At 41.4% G+C, this 16566-nt stretch overlaps 1 protein-coding gene across 3 annotated transcripts in view; it reads left to right on the forward strand.

The window, feature by feature from the left end:
* Positions 1-11496, forward strand: part of camsap1b (calmodulin regulated spectrin-associated protein 1b) — a 98330-nt gene extending 86834 nt beyond the window's left edge. For all 3 annotated transcript variants that reach the window (XM_041193131.1, XM_041193132.1, XM_041193133.1), the window contains exons 14-17: positions 788-905; positions 2045-2160; positions 2250-2368; positions 5133-11496. In XM_041193131.1, the coding sequence (XP_041049065.1) occupies positions 788-905; positions 2045-2160; positions 2250-2368; positions 5133-5435 (656 nt within the window). In that variant the 3' untranslated portion in view covers positions 5436-11496. The remainder of the gene's footprint in view (positions 1-787; positions 906-2044; positions 2161-2249; positions 2369-5132) is intronic.
* The last annotated feature ends 5070 nt before the right edge of the window (positions 11497-16566 follow it).

Here is a 16566-nt window from a genome sequence, read left to right on the forward strand (position 1 = left end):
TCCCACCTGTCCCCGATGTCCAAAGCCCCTATCCCCTCCTGATGTCTGGCCCGCTGCAACCCCTCCTGATGACCAACCCCTCTTTTCCCCCATCCCCACCCAATGAACAACTCCCTTCCTCCCCCCATCCCCACCTGACATCTGAACACCACCACCCCCCAAATCCTTTTCACTTACCTTAGGTACTTATCTTCCCACAGGCCTGTCAATTTCAATGGGACCTTTAAACTTACCTGCTTTATGGCATCTAGTGCCGTAAAAAAGGGGGCGTGTCCTCCTTTAATTTGACGGTGCTGGACTTCAGAGACAGCTGCGCTGCCTGGATCTTGCCCGGCCTGAGTTGGAAGATCGGGTGAGGCAAGCATGGAAGAAATTCGGTGTGGGTAAGTGGGCACAGAGTTGCAATCTGATGCTGACTGCCACTCTGAGGAAGTTATGGCCGATTAGCTTCCATCTTCCTATTTTAGACTCAATTTTTAAAAATAAAAATAAAAGCTCAAGTTAGGGCCAATTTTCCATTCTAATGCACCCATTTTGCTTCAAGGAAAATGATTCCTACTTTAAAAATAGTCAGATGAGATAAGCAAGTATAATACTGAAATCCTTGTTAAGATAAGTTAGGATTTGAACTATCTCCTTTTCTGGAAAGTGTCCCCAGCTGGGTTCTACTGTACCTTAGCTTCCAGCTTCCTGTATAAAAGTAAAGAAAGCTACTTCACTTGAACTTTAGAGATTGAAAGAGAAAATTGTTGCCTGAAGTTTCTGGTTTTTGTTTTCTTTCATCTAGCTGATAATCTGAGTAGTGCTCAGTCTGGTTCCAGTCTCTCTCTAGCATCAGCTGCTACTACTGAAGCAGAAAGTGTGAACTCTGGTGGTGGGAGTGGTAGTGGTGGTTACTCGCAAAGGTAAGCATAACCCAGTTGTCCCTGAAATGGCTGTGGATTGAAATCATCTACCTTCCCAAAGCAAAATAGTTATAATAATTCACCAAAGAATGTATTAATCTACCTATTCAGATCATGATTTATACTGTATGCATTTTATTGTTACATAGAATCTACAGGATAACTGATCTGTGCTGGTGTTTCTACTTCAAATGAGCCTTCTGTAACTCTAATTAACTCTTCCTACCCTATCCCTGTATCTCTCTATTCCATTCCCCATCATATATGTGTCAAGCTACTCTTTAACAGTGTCAGTGCTTCAGGCATCCCATGCAGCAGCAACTTCCACATTTTAACTGTTCCCTTTTATAAGGAAAAAGTTCCTAACTTCCTTATTTGATCTTTTAGTGATATCTTATATTACTGGCCCCTTGTTGCAGACTCACCTGGTGCCAACAGTTTCTCCACATTCATTCTATTAAACCTGATCGGAATTTTGAAGACCTTTGTCCAGTCACTTCAGTTTTTTCTTTGTCAGAGGAAAGGGCTCAGCCTGCTTGATCTTTCCTGATGGTTCTATCCTTTCGATTCTGGTAACCTATTTGTAAATCTTTTCTGCACTTTCTCGAGTGTTTCCCAAATCATTTGTGCAGTTCTGGTCTTCATGTTACAAAATGTTTTTAGGTGAAAAGTAAAAGCATTTAAATATTCACAATTTTATTTTCAGATGATAACTCTTATTTAACTTGGTTGTCAGCTAAGTGAATTGTGAATATTTATCTGGCTGGGAAAGTCAAATTAGTGGATAGCATTTCTAAGAAATATAAATCAAATATTGTGTTGGTTTCAGTGCTTCAGATAAAGTATCCAGAAATTAAAATTAGCAAATTACTGGATGCTTCACTTTAAAGCAAAGTTTAAAATTCAATTATGTCTCATCTTGATAGTGAGTCAAGATGAAATGTAAGTTAAAATGTTTTGTGGTAAGCAGGAAATGACTTGACATTTTCCTAGTTCTATACTTTAATTCAGTAGAGAACAATTTTTTGAGTAATGCATGTTTTTCTCCCAGCTAATCAGTTTAACACCTCATTGGTTTAACTTGGGAGCCTCGATTGCCACTGTTCATCATTAAGTTTGTCGCTTTGCTCAATATACAGGACAGACTCCATGGAGACATTCTCGGTGTTGAGCAGAAATCAGAGTAGGAACACAGAACGAGACTGGGAGAATACGTCCACAGCCTCATCAATTGCATCAGTAGCTGAGTACACAGGTAGAGTCACAAACAGTAGGATGTTTATCCTATGAGTTGTGTGTTGAAGTTTGGAATTGTTTATAATCAACATTGTGACTGTGTTGCAGGTCCAAAGCTATTCAAGGAACCGAGTTCAAAGTCAAACAAACCAATAATTCATAACGCTATCTCACACTGCTGTCTTGCAGGAAAAGTAAATGAGGCACAGAAAAACTCAATACTTGAGGTTAGTAACAGAAAACCAATTTCTATGTGACTAGAGCTCTGCTCAAGTGACAGTCTGATAAACTGTTGTTAAATGAACAGCAGCTGCACACTGCAAGCCATTTTTTCACTTACTGAAATAATTCCAGTGTTTTTTAAGCTTTGTTTCCATTCCAAGTTATATAGTTAATGTATAAACGTGTCAATTGCATGTTTTGTATTTCTAAAATATATCAAGCACAGCCCACGAAAAGTAATAACTGTGAAGCTTTTGATTTTGAAAAATATTCCATGCTAATCAAGAATCAAAAACTGTGCAACAAAAAGTGGTCAATTATTCAACCTTCTCATTTTATTTAACTATTGGCTTTAATTTACCTGGGTGCTTGAGCTTAACTTGAGGAAAAAAGTTCACATCAATCATCGAAATAAATTTATTTTATGTTAAGTCTAGGGTGGTCCATAAACTTTTCAGCAGAGAAGGAGGCCCTTTCAGCCTTTGTGTTTCTACTGGCTCTTTGCCAAAATGATTTAAAATTAATTCCAATTCCTTGTCCAATCAGTGCAAGTGGTCTTTCTGAAGGTAGTCAATCAGAAAGTTCAATTAAATCTCACCTTAGGCTTTTCATCTCCATTGGGAGGATCTCAAGTCTCAGAATTCCCTGGAATCATCCAGATTAAGTATATGCTGTATACTTTCTGAGTTTAATGCCTTTTCTGTTTTAGAGCATCCAAATGTTAAAATAGTCTTGCCAATGCAGTGTACAAATTTCTCATTATCTCTCGTGCCCTAAATCCCTGTTTTTAAAACTCCAGTTGCTGATTTTTAAGTGATTATGTATTTGTATCACTAGGCATGTCAGTTGCTCCAAACCCATCAGCACTGAATGTATACTTCCACTCCTTTTAACCCAAGGGCATAACCTCATCCTTATCTGCATTAAGTTGCATGGGTTGAAAAAGGGGGACAAGAAGGAAAGTGACAATATTTTATAACTACTTTGTGTTGATTGTTTTTGGTTATTAGGTTGGGCTTTGAATCTCCAATGCACTGTCTCAGAGAGTGCAACCCTAATTGTATTATCATGGGGAGGGCTTGAATTGAAGTTGTTGATTACTTCCCCATGTATCTGTACTTAGCTGGGTCTTGGATAGAGGCTTTTGATCAAGTTGTCATCTTGGCTGGGAAATGCAGGTGATTTTCAACTGATGACCATCCATTTCTCAACTGAAAAAGGGCCGACACTTGAAAATTAGGAGAGGTGTGGATTGCTGCACCAAGTTGCACAATGGTACTATTGCTCGTTGGCCAGTGTTTAACCCCACTCTGAGATCAACTTATCATGGCCTCATCAATGTACCTTCTAATTTTATTGTAGTGCAAGGGCAGCCTGTTTAAGTGCATGGGCCGTTTAAAATTATTAGTGTAGACGTGTACGCCTGGTTCCCTAGCTGTAACTAGTGGAGTGTTGCAGGAACAGTGAGGCCTCAGTTATTTACAGTTGATATGTACAACTTGGAAGAAGAGACAGAGAGCAACATATAGTTAACTTTGCTGACCATACAAAAGCTAGGTGGGAATGCAAGCTGTGAGGAGCACATAAAGAGGCTTCAAAGTGATAGGTTAAGTGAATGAGCAGCAGCAGATGGAGTATAATATGGGGAAGTGCGAGGTTATTCATGTTGGCAGTAAGAATAGAAAAGCAGAATGTTTTATTAAAAGGTGTGCAGCTATAAATGTTGATGTTCAGATGGACATGGGCATACTCATGCAAGGAACACAAAGGTACATGCAGATACAGCAAGCAATTAGGAATGCAAATGGATTGTTACTTTAATTGTAAGGGGATTGGAGTACAAGAATAAGGAAGTCTTGCTAGAATTGTTAGAGGAGTACTGTATGCAGTTTTGTTCTCCACACTTAAGAAAGAATATACTTGCATTGGAGGTAGTACAGCAAAGGTTCATAGATTAGTCCCTGGGAGGAGAGGGTTGTCCATGATGAGAGGCTGAGTAAATTGGGCCTCTTCTCTCTGGCGTTTTGAAGAATGAGAGGTGATCTCATTGAAACCTACAAGATACTTTACAGGATAGACACTGAGAGATTGTTTCTCCTGGCTGAGGGATCTAGAACACAGGCACAGCCTCAGGATGATGGTCCAGTCATTTAGTACTGAAATGAGAAATTTCTTTGCTTGAAAGATTAATGAATCTTTGGAATTCTCTACCCCAGAGGGTTGAGGATGCTCCATCATTGAGATAGTCAGAGTTTTAGTCTCTCAAGGCATCAAAGGATATTGGGAGTGTACGGAAAAATGGAGTTGAAGCTAACATCAGCCATGATTACATCGAATGGTGGAGCAGGCTCAACAGGCCGTATGGCTCCTATTTCTTGTGTAACTTAAAGGAGCTAACTTGTGCGTGGCCTAGATGGGAACTTTTAGATTGCTGCACAGCTTAGAGACAACATTGGCTCCCATCTACCTTTTTTCCAGGCCAGACATGCAAGCTGGCTGAATCCCTACCCTTTCACCGCCAGGATGTCTGCAGCTTGCCAGCACCATTCAAGGCCTGAATTTTCAAATGATTCTGGACTTCTGATACAGCTTAGGGCTGGAGATGTGGCCGATTTTGCATCTGATTCAGGCAGAGATGGAATTTACCTTCCCCGGCACCAGATATGAGTGGAGGGAAGAGAGCGAAAATACCTTTTTGTATCAATAAAAATGTTAAAGTTACCACTTAAATTTTTTTGAGAAAATTCATTTTGATTTCTCTCTTCCTAGGAGCTTGAGAAATGCGAAGCTAACCATTACATCATCTTGTTCCGTGATGCGGGCTGCCAATTCCGAGCACTTTATGCTTATTCCCCAGACTCTGAGGAGATCCAGAAGTTAACTGGGACAGGGCCAAAAAACATTAATAAGAAGATGATCGACAAGCTTTACAAGTACAGTTCGGACAGAAAGCTATTTAGCCTAATACCTACTAAAACCATGTCAGTCAGCGTGGACGCTATCACAATTCACAATCACCTGTGGCAAGCCAAGCGGTCTGCAGTGCCAAAGAAACAGTCAACAGGAAAATGAGAGGATTTTTTTGCTGGTTCATTTTGGAAGTTCTCAGACATTCTCCCCTTGCAAAGTAGATTGTGTTGAAATCAGCAACTTTTCCATTTGATTTGGTGGCTATTCAGTTTTGGGAGAGTACAAATCCCTTCCGATTCCGTTACAGATGAGAGAATTGAAACTTTTTTTTGTACATGAAATGTAATGTACCCTACAGAGTACAGAGTGAATAGTTGGGCCATTTTTCTGAAGGATTGTCAGTCTCTGGGTGCCAACATCTGGCGGTACGTGACAGAATTCTGGCTTAGTTTTCTGCGCTGGTTACTCTGGCTTGTAACTGTCTTTTCTTTGCATGTGGCAAGTTTTCTAGCCAGTGGATTCTTAAAAGTATTTGTGGACAGTAGTTGTGAAAAGCCTCTTCTGCTTTTTCTTTCTTTTCCCTCTATTCCTCCATGGAGTGGTGTTGCCATGAAGATCGAGTAATGCAGCAGCTAAGTTTGGCTTGAGATTTACTTGAAATGATGGGTTTTGAAACACTGCTCTTACTACTGTACTGATCTGAAATCAAAACAATACAGAAAGCCATTTTCCTTCACTGGCTAAGAGAGTTCTGGTCTGACTTTCGTTTAACTGGGACTACGTGTACCAGTCAGACCGATTCAATAACTGCCACGAAGCCAACAACTACTGAATTTCTGCAATTCCAGATGCTGCTTAATTTTCTCCTTGTACTCTTGCCGTGAAGAATGATGGATTGTGATCTGTGTGTTTTAAGGCAGCATCCTGACCGATTTTATCAATAGCCATAGCACTCTTGGTATAGCAATCACTCAAACGTATGAACAAAACCACACAGGACAGCGAGATGATAGTGGATGCAGAGAATTGCCTCTTTGAAAGTCGGATTTATTAAACACTTGAATTTGGCATATTTTATAAGTGCCATCGTTTTAGACAAAGCCTGTGTTCTGCAGTAATGATTGGGTGTTAATTGTCCTGTAAGGAAGATTGTTGTAGAAGTAGAGTAATACCACACAGAGCACAGTATTGCTGTATGGAGGCACACTGAGAGGTCGCAATCAAATTTTAATGCTTCTTATTGAATTGTGCATTCTGAAAATTTTCCATCCTCTCATTTCCCAATGCTGTATGAGCAGCATGCTCTTGTAAGAGTGTACATTCTTTTAATCCTTATTTTATTTTGGGGTGACAGTATTTAATATATTTCATAGCAGCTTATTCTTTCAGGTGTCATCCTTGACTAATTTCTGCAAAATGGACACTCAGCAGAAATTCATGAAACACAGCTTTTTCTTTCCCCTGTTCTGAAGTTTTTAACATAACCTGTCGAGAGCTGTGTGTGTTCCGTTTAAAATAAAAAAAATCTTAATAATAAGTGGTATAGTGGTAAAATAATTTGATCGCTCTTGTACGTGTGGTCATGGTGATGATCCTTAAAGCTGCATCCATTTCTCCATTACTCAGCAGCATTGTGCCATCATTCAGTGGCAATGAACTAAACTAGGATTAAGCTGCTTAGATTGAATTTCTCTTGTGCATGTTCATAGGGTCAGAACACTACCAACATATGATAGTTTCTTAGATAGGAACATTTTTTTAAAGGCTTTATGAATAATCATAGCATTTAATTGCTGCTGTCTGTAGACAACTCAGTTTTTAAAAAATATTGAACAAAACATACACTCCAAGCTTGATCTGTATGCAGAAAAGACAGCAGAGAGTTTGCAGTTGTAACCAATTGCTGCAGTCAGGGTTATGTGTAGGTTTGCCTAAAATGGGGCAATGCCTGACTTGAAAATGGAGTCAGTCCCATTTTGGGAGTGGGTAGATTTCTCTAAGAAAAAAAATCTTGTGGTTTATTGAAATGGTTCTTATGAGGATTTTACATTTCCACAGTTTAATTTTTTTATTAACTTGTAGGGAAAAAAAAAACTATTTAAATGGGTTTTGCCTTTGTTGTCTCTCTCACCTCCCCTTAAATTTTTTATTGAGGCTATGCACAAGCGAGTTCTGTTTGCTGATGCACAGTTACTGTATGCGAGATGGGTTGTGTATACTTAAAAATGGTCAGCCAGAAGTCAGAAAGCACCATGGAAAAATAAGCATAAAGCTATTTGCAAGAATTTTCATTGGTTTGCTAGATATTTTAATTACAGAAATGTGAATGGAATAGTGTCAAAGAACTTTTTTTTTCCCTTTTAGAGCAGTGTTTATGGTGCATTGCTTTTTTTTACAACTGACTTTGCAATGCATCTGTTCAACCTGGTTGGTAAGGAAATCAGCAAGCATTTAATTTTGCTGATGACTTTTGGTGAGTGCGTGTTACAGAGGACTGAGTATTGTGATAAATAACTATATGGTGTAGCAATACCTGAAATGTTTAATCCTGATTAACAGGGTCTTGAGAAGGAGGAGATTAAAAATGTGAGAACTTAACTTTTCATCTAAGTAGTTTTCTATATGGAGACCATTATCTTGAATGTAGGCCAACACTAAGCTATTTGCATGTTTGGTACCTGTATTAAAAGGATTCATATCTGTGCAACACTTATGAGAGACTCAAGTATTTATACACATTGTAAATTCTCACTACTTAATATTTTAAAAGATTTGAACTATCTGTTGTGCTTTTTATGTACCTTGTATTCCTGTCAATTAACAGTGCCAGAGATGCAAATACACCTGTGGAAGTTTGCTCTAAAAATGCATGGAGTTTCTCATTAAAGTGAGAATTTCCAATTTTTTGACTGGTTTCTGACATTTGATTAAAATGGGTGAATAGTGCTCATGAGCAACTACTAGATAGTTCATTTAAAGTTCACCTAAATATTTATTGTATCCTGAATTCTTTCACAGGATGTACAAGACATTTAAGCTGATTAGATTTTGTTTTGCTTTTATGGGTGTGAAACATTTGTTTTCACCTGATACCCATGGACCCACGTGAGTTCCTTCCAGTTGTGTGCAGTGATTTTTGTTTTAGCAAGTGAAAATAATCCATGGAAGGCAATATGTCTGATATAAAGGCGCTTTTTTACATATAAAGGACATTGAGGGATGTGTGTTATTATGCATTGTTTTTAACATTGGCTTTGAGATATTTAGAAATTGGCAACTACAGCATATTGGATAACATATTAGTTAAATGCATTCCAAATACTAGGATCCAGATTTAATCAAGCCCAGGTTGAGGCAATGCAAGTCTGCTGACTAGAAATCTCCCAAATGAAGTGAGTTGGGTCCATATAGGATAAGTACTGTACGTAACTTGCCATTAAGTATAATGCCCTGGTATAAAATATGGCCCAACAAAGTGCTATCTAAAGTAACATTGGAATAACAAAGTTTATCCTAAAAGCAAAGTGTCCTTTAATAACACCCTTTATGTGAACTGTTTTCTCCTCTCTCCAGAAAGCTTTGCCACTTTGAAAATCCCATTAGCAACAGTGAAGATAGTAAATGTATACAGCTTCAGCCATGCTGTCATAATTTAAATGGATTGTGCAGACAGCATAGAGATTTCTAATTACGTGCCACTCAGTATTGCAAGTTTTCGTTTTTGGCGCGGAACTTTACTGCTGCCATTACCAAACATCTATCAAGTTTAGCTATGTTGCATGTTACAATAGTGAAGTCTTTTAAGACCCTTTAAAATGCTTATGCTTGTGGCTAGTGTTCACAGAGTTCAGACCATTTGGCAAAACCATGCAATACTTGCAAAACTCTAATTCCCCATTAGGTATGTAGGTGAATCGGTATGATGGAAAGTGCATTGTTTCTGTCACAATCTGACGGTAATCTTATTACCCATTTACCCATTGCAGTTTTCTGTATAACTATTTTAATCATTAAAATGGATCCCCAAAAATGCTGGCAACCTGAAATTAGAACAGAAGATACTAGAAGTAATCAACAAGCTTACCCGCACATGAAAAAGAGAGGATAATTAGTGCTTTGCTTATGGACCCTTGGACACATCTTGTATCAGAGTCCAATGAAAGAGCCTGTCCACAAAGCATTTTTTGTAAACATTAAGTACATTTAACTTAAATATATTTTTAACATACACTGGTAAATTGCCTATGATGTTGTCCAGACAGGGATAAGTTGCCTCCACGTATGCAAGCTGGTGAATAGGGAAACTCCACAGTGGCACCCAATGGCCAGAATCTCCATTGTTACAGTAAACTCTTCACATGCAGGATTTAATTTCTAACTGTTTTATGCAATCAGTTTCAAAGTTAAATGGTGAAATAGAAGTGCGACCAAGAATCATGACAACATTAAGTGTGTGCACATGTATGTTTTAAATTGATGTTCCTTCGTATCATTCAGTTAAAACCCAGTGACTGGCAGCCAAAGTATATAGTTGTATCCTGCTGTATGGTTATATCTGTCTCAGCACTCCTGTCAGCAAAACACTGGAACACTGAAAATAGTAAGTGCTGATAACAGACACTTAAATGTGTTCCAAACTATCTTGGGGTTAAGACAACTTGATGAACTGCTGTTGGTTGCATATTGTTCTTGTATCATCACAATTCCTTAATGCATGAGACTGGTTCAGATTTTCTGAACATCATTAATGATAACCCATTTATTTTAAATAAGATAATGCAGATCAGGAAATCCTGACCTGTTTTGCTTCATGTAACTGTTGCCTATTTTATGTTACATTCACATGGTAACTTCCTGCCTGTTCAAATATTTTGAGCCCTTTGGTTTTCCAGTAAGTTTCATACATTTGAACCCAAATCCTTTTTAAAAATTATTTGTATAATTAGATGATACCAACACTCCAAAAAGCTGCTTCTGTCTTTAACTCTTTTCCCTGAATAATTGAAATATTTTTAAATTTCTTTAGCAAGCTGCATGAAGTTTTTAAAACTGCCAAGTTTTCATTTAGAAGTCTTACAGCAATTTTTAATAGCTGGTCCAAAACAGATACAAGAGCCCTGAAGTTCAAAGTCACACGGACTCAAAACGTTACCTCTGTTGCTCTTTCCACAGATGCTGCCAGACCTGCTGAGTTTTTTTCCAGCATTTTCTGTTTTTATTTTAGATTTCCAGCATCTGCAGTATTTTGCTTTTATATCATTGCGGTGGAGAAGGCCGGTCAATTGTGACTTTTTTCAGATATTTTAGTTTTTAAAACAACGTGTTTAAAAATGTCCATGTTAAATTCTTCGCAAATTAAAATGTAACTTGACAAATCATGATTAAATAGACTGCTGCAAAGGTAGTTTAAATAGTAAATCGTACAGAAAGTACAATGTACAAGAGTACAAAGAAAATTCCTCCTTATACAGCTGCTAGTTAGCTGATGGTGTTTTTTCTTGTTGCCCAAACATGTAAAGTGAAAACAATGGAAATTAAAAATTTTTACGTTGACATGCAAACATACCTCTCTCCTACCCATATTACTCTTATGAAAACAATGTTCCCTAGAGCTGAGCATGCAGAGACAGCATTGTGGAACTTTAATGCAAAGTGCTTTAGGGGAGAATTACTTAGTGTAAAGGAAGTGCAATTATCTTGATCTTTTGAAAGGGAGATGTTTTCAAAATGAGCACTTTTTAATGGACCATATTCAAAAAAAGCTGTCACAGTCCAATGTAATAGCGCACTAATTACAGTTTACATTGTAGTAAGCTACAGATATTAGGAAAACCAGGTTGCACTGATGCATTTGGTGAAATAATCTCAAGATGTTGACAATGGAGCTAACAAATGCAAGTTTGTCTTCCACTGCTTTTTTATTTTTATTTGTGTATTTTTAAATCATAAGTGTGACATGGATTGAGAGCTTGCAATACATTGCAGCATCTTGTAAATAAGTGTATGAATATCTGGTCTGTTGGAACTGTAAATACCTAAAGACTCCACAATTGTTTTCTAAAGGTTTGAGTATTACTACACAGATCACAGTAATGGCATCATTTTTTTTGTAACGTTACCATGCTTCTCGTCATCACGTAAATGTTTTGTCCACTTGTATGTTTGACATATAAAACATATTTATTTTAAAAAGCACTGAAAAGTTAATAAAGAGCTGTACTGATCAGGTCATTTGTATTATTTTGATTCCCATCACTTTAATTTTGTTCATATTTTGTTGCAACATTTTTTTCTACATCTGTGTCATTGAAACAGCACTGACTCAGTTATTGGATGAAGGGGTGGTTTACAACAAATAATTCCAAGTCAGGCTGTGCATATAATCGCTGAAGCACTCTTAAAATCTACAATCATTCATTACTAAATGGTGTACTTCATCATTACTAAGCAAAAGGTACAAGTGAAATCTTGGAAGAGAACATGTTTTGTGACTGTTTCGACATTTCCATATGATTTCATTGAGTGTTCCACCAGAGCAACAGTTAAAGAACACATTTCACGCAATTATGCTTACTAATTGAGGTTTTGGCAGTGCTGATGCTGGGCAAGTACTTCCTTGGTTCTGACAATTCTGAAGCTGTATAAAAAGGTAAGTGTGGTTTCTTCAGCTCCAGATGAAGAGAAGGGTGATAAGAAGAAATATGGTAGAACTTATGCACATACCGCTGATAGTTTTCGAGTCTCTGCCAAGCCTTTGGAACTATGTGCTAAGTATATAAACCCTTCCTGTAGGCATTTGTAAGTTTCTATTTGCCCATAAATTATAGTTTCCACCCATCTATTATAGTTTGTATGCTGTACACAGTGTCTGTTTTTAATTGTACCCTCTAGGTAATGTGCATTTAGGCCCCTCTGACCAATTTTGTGTTTATTTTGAGGCTTAGCTGAAGGTAGTTTTCTTACAGCATTGGTGCAGTGCAATCTGCTTTATGGTGAATGGATGGAGTAAAATCTTGGAATGAGTTAATCAGCTAGACATGTCTGCCATGATACTGGCAGGCAAGTTCTGGCAAAGACTGAAAATGACTGGGGACACTAAAGTCCCGCCAAACTTAACAGCAGGACCTCATCCAAGGTGACACATCCAATATGGGAGGCAGTGGTGACAGCGCCAAAGCCTTCCATAAGAGGACAGCCACCTAGCGCCAAAAGAGGATGAATGATCTCCTCCATTCAGCCAGGGTAAGTCCCTCCTCTCACCACTCTCAACTCTCAAACCCATTACACATCCATAGGGATCTCGCTCATTGACAACTCGAGGGACATCACCATTCACTCACACACCCCTTCATCTTCACCCCTTATCCTGTCCATGGCACCATTCAGCACCCACCCATGCCAGGCATCCTTCTCATCTGGCCTGGCAGGTGTCCTTTTTACACTCCATATGTATTTATGCACAACAACCTGGCACACAACAGAGAGGTCACAGACTAGTGAGCAATGCCTGACATCAAGGTTCTCTCCGTCTTTGAAAATAGAGCCATCCAGATGGCCAACAATGATGTGGACCGTCCCTGTGTTGACGGTGAGGTCAGCACTGCTCAGCCAAGTGAGACAAGCATTGCAACATCCGTCAGACAGCCATGCTGTCAATGAGTTTCCCTGTTCCACAGTCCTTTGCCATGCACTCATCTTCCCATGCTTTTGCAGGCACATCTGGGAAGCAGCCGAGGGGATCCATGAGCCAGGTCATCAACTCCAGCCCCGAGGACACCTCAGAAGAGGAATCGGCAGACACAGAAATTGACGATCTATCTTGGCGCTTACCCACACCCTCCACCAGCATAGAGAGACACACCTCGGTGGGACCTAGTTCTAGAATAGCCCCGGGGTCACCATCTAGTGAGCACATCCCACTGGCTGATCTACAGCAGTCCGATGCAGGGACTTCCCAGGTTTCCAGCACTTGGAATACTGCTGGTGGCCAGAAATCTGCGGAGTCTGAATCAGATGAGGGGCCTCCGGACTCAGTCATACCTCAGTTGCTGGAGCTGCAAAGGCAAGTTCAGGACTATCAGGAAGGGCTGTCTGCTCAGATTGCAAGGCATGATGGAGGAGCCCGTCTGCCTTCAGTCTGAGGTGATAGCCCTAGCATACCATCACATAGCGGTCAACACTAGTAGGATGGTGGCCACTATGGAGCTATGGAGTTCTTGGTCCAGGACATTGGTCCTGCACTGCTGCAGGAACTGCAGTGCATCGCTGAGGCACTTGCAGGCATCCATCAGTGTCAATGCGAGAGAGGTGCAGGGCATCTTGAGCACACTCCAGCTGCCCCTTCCTCTCAAGGAGTCACCCTCGGGCACCCATAAGGAGGAGGATCAGCAGGTGCACATCCCGGGGTCATCCATCCAGGTGACTCTGGGAATGTCCAGCCCATCTGAATCCCCTCTTCCTGTGCCTTCAACTCCAGCTCCACAGGCCAAGGAGGGTGCCTCTGCCACACAGCAGGACCCTGAAAGCAGACCAGGGGCCTCCAGATTATGCCCGCCAGGGTCATTGCAGGCCACCTCTCCCTCTGCTGTGGATATCAGGGAAGCATCGATACATCAAGATGTATTTGCATGACATGGGCATAGGTGTTCATCACTCGCACTTGATGTTGACCATTATAAATGCGCTCCCAAGAATGTCTCTTTGTCTATGGCTCCTTGTTACAATGAGCAGTGCTTGTGTCAATCAGATGTGAAACCTTGCTTCTTGCACAAAACAAAGGCCAGTGCCGCAGTCCTGGGCCTCTTCACTATGCAGTGTGTTACCTTTTTGAGAACAGTGATTGTCCAGCTTCGAAGTCACTCAAAGATAAGTGATGTGTGCACCTCAAAGTGACTTTTGTTTGCTACAAGAATCTCGTACCCAAGCCTCACTGGGTTTTGTGATGTTCTCTGTGTGATCTCCAATCCCGACACTATTCCTGACAGGTGAAGGTGTGGTGCTGAAAGGAACAGGTGATGAAGCCTGCCAAAGGATCAATTTGTCTTAAAGTCCATGTGGCCGCTGTTTCTCAGCAGCGTCTCGATTACATGAGCCTCTTCACAGAGGGAAGTGTGCTGCCCTCAGCCAGACAGGTGTCAGACATTCCCAGATGCAAGGTGAAGATCTCAGGAGTGTCCTCACTGCATCTTGTCATCATCCTCCTGGAATCTTGTGGCAATGAGGGCTTCCCGACCACGCCTGCCTCGTTTGGTCAGTGCAATGGCCTCATTGCCTGCACCCTTGCCTTCCAGGACCTCATCACCCTCATCCCCTTCAACTTCCTCCTAATTGGAGGAGACATGCAGCTCTTGTATCTCCTCATCATCCAAGTTTCCCCCCTCCCTTATGCTGCCAGGTTTTGTAGCGGGCAGCAACCCACTATGATGCATGATACCCTCTGGGGAGTGCCCTGCAGTGCTCCACCAGATCTTTCCAGGCACTGGAACCTCTTTTTCAGGATGTCAATGGTGCCACAACTTGGAGTTTGGTTGAGCACATGAGCCTCGCTGTACCTTCTCTCACGAGGAATCGGAGGTCACCGCATGGGTGTCATCAGTCACATCCTTTGTGAGTAGCCCTTGTCCCCGTGGAACCAACCCTGCATCCAGTGTGGTCCCTGGAAGATGTCAGAGATCTGAGGCCTGGGTACATATGAGTTGTGGATGCTTCTGGAGTATCTTGCAAACACCTGCATGATCCGTTTGTTATGGCCATAGACCAGCTGAACATTGAGGGAATGGAAGACGTTGCAGTTCACATACTGGACTGTTTGTTGCCAGGGAGATTTAAGAGCCATGTGTGTGCAGTCGATGGCACCCAGCACCTGTGGGAATCCAGAAATCTCAGCAAATCCCCATGTTCTTGCTTCCTGGCTTGCCTGATCGCTGTCGAAGTTGACAAAGTTGTGCCTTGGCAAAAAGGGCATCCGTGACCTCCTGGATGCATTAGTGGGTGCAGACTTGCGAGATCCTGCAAAGGTCTCCAGTGGAACCCTGGAAGGAGCCACTGCTGTAGAAATTGACCACAGTGGTAACCTTTAACTGCCACTAGCAGCGGATGCCCTATAAGTCCCCATTGTGCCAAATCCTGCAGAAGGTGGCATACGTGCGTGACCAGTTCCCTTGACATGTGCAGGTGTCAGTGACACTGGTTTTCACTCATCTGCAGGTAGCACATGTGCCATCTGGGTCTAGCAATGCGCCTATTAATGATGACTTTATGGGGCTTATCCTCTGTGCCGAGGAGGCTGTGGTGCCCCTTGGTCCTCAGGGTTCTGTTCCTCTCTTTGGTGAGCCAGGTGCCTCTGTCGCATTCTTTGCTTAGAGGCAGACAGCAAGTCTGTATATGTTCCTGATGGTCTCCTCACTGCAGTATCAAAAGGAGAGACACAAGGGCCAACAATTGTCTTCCAAGGACCACTGTTGGTCAAGTCATTGCCTGTGCTTCCTCTCAAGGCCCCTTAAAACATGCAGGAGAGTCCAGGCCACCACATGGATGCCCAGTGTTTAATGCGCATGGTGACTCACCATGCCCACACCCAGCACCACCCCACACCGCATGACCGAGTGGCAACAGCTTCGGCCACTTGACTGCATCCTGAACTCTCATCTCAGGCACAGGCATTTTCCTAACTTGGACTCCAAGGCTTCAGGGTTTGCTTGTGCCCTGAGAGTGACTTCTCAATGTCAACTGAAACATATTGCAAGGGATTAGGAGCGCACCCTTTCATCAGTGTTCGATGGCCACTTTCCCAACAGAATCCTCAAGCTTATCCAGTCACCCAATGGTTCTGCAGCACTATAGCACTCATTTGAGTTTGAAGTGTGCACGTGACTGATTAACAGTAGAGGAGCAATCATTGGCACTGTGAGGAATTAGTGCTGTTGGAGTGGGCACAACTGCTTGACTAGGCTGACTCCCAAGCATGTCAATTGAGCTCAAGCTAAATGCACTCAGCTGCAGAAGAGTGATCATCTTTAACATGTCTTGGCATTTGCCCAGCTGTGTTCTCCTCTCCCCCCCTCCCCAGGCATATTCTTACATTCAATTTTCAGTTTGTCCTACCATGATTTCCACTCCCACCACCCCCTCCCCCTCCCCTTGCACTGTAGCCCTTACTTCGAGGTTCCCTTCTCCCCCACCCACCCCCCCAGCCTTTTGTATTGTGTCTCTCCCACTCTCCAACCCTATCACCCCCAACCCGCACTGTCACCCTTGCTGCGGCACCTCAAAGAAGCCGCTGTGGAGACCTGCC

Source organism: Carcharodon carcharias, chromosome 8 (assembly GCF_017639515.1).
Source record: "Carcharodon carcharias isolate sCarCar2 chromosome 8, sCarCar2.pri, whole genome shotgun sequence".
In the NCBI taxonomy this organism is placed as follows: Eukaryota; Metazoa; Chordata; class Chondrichthyes; order Lamniformes; family Lamnidae; genus Carcharodon; species Carcharodon carcharias.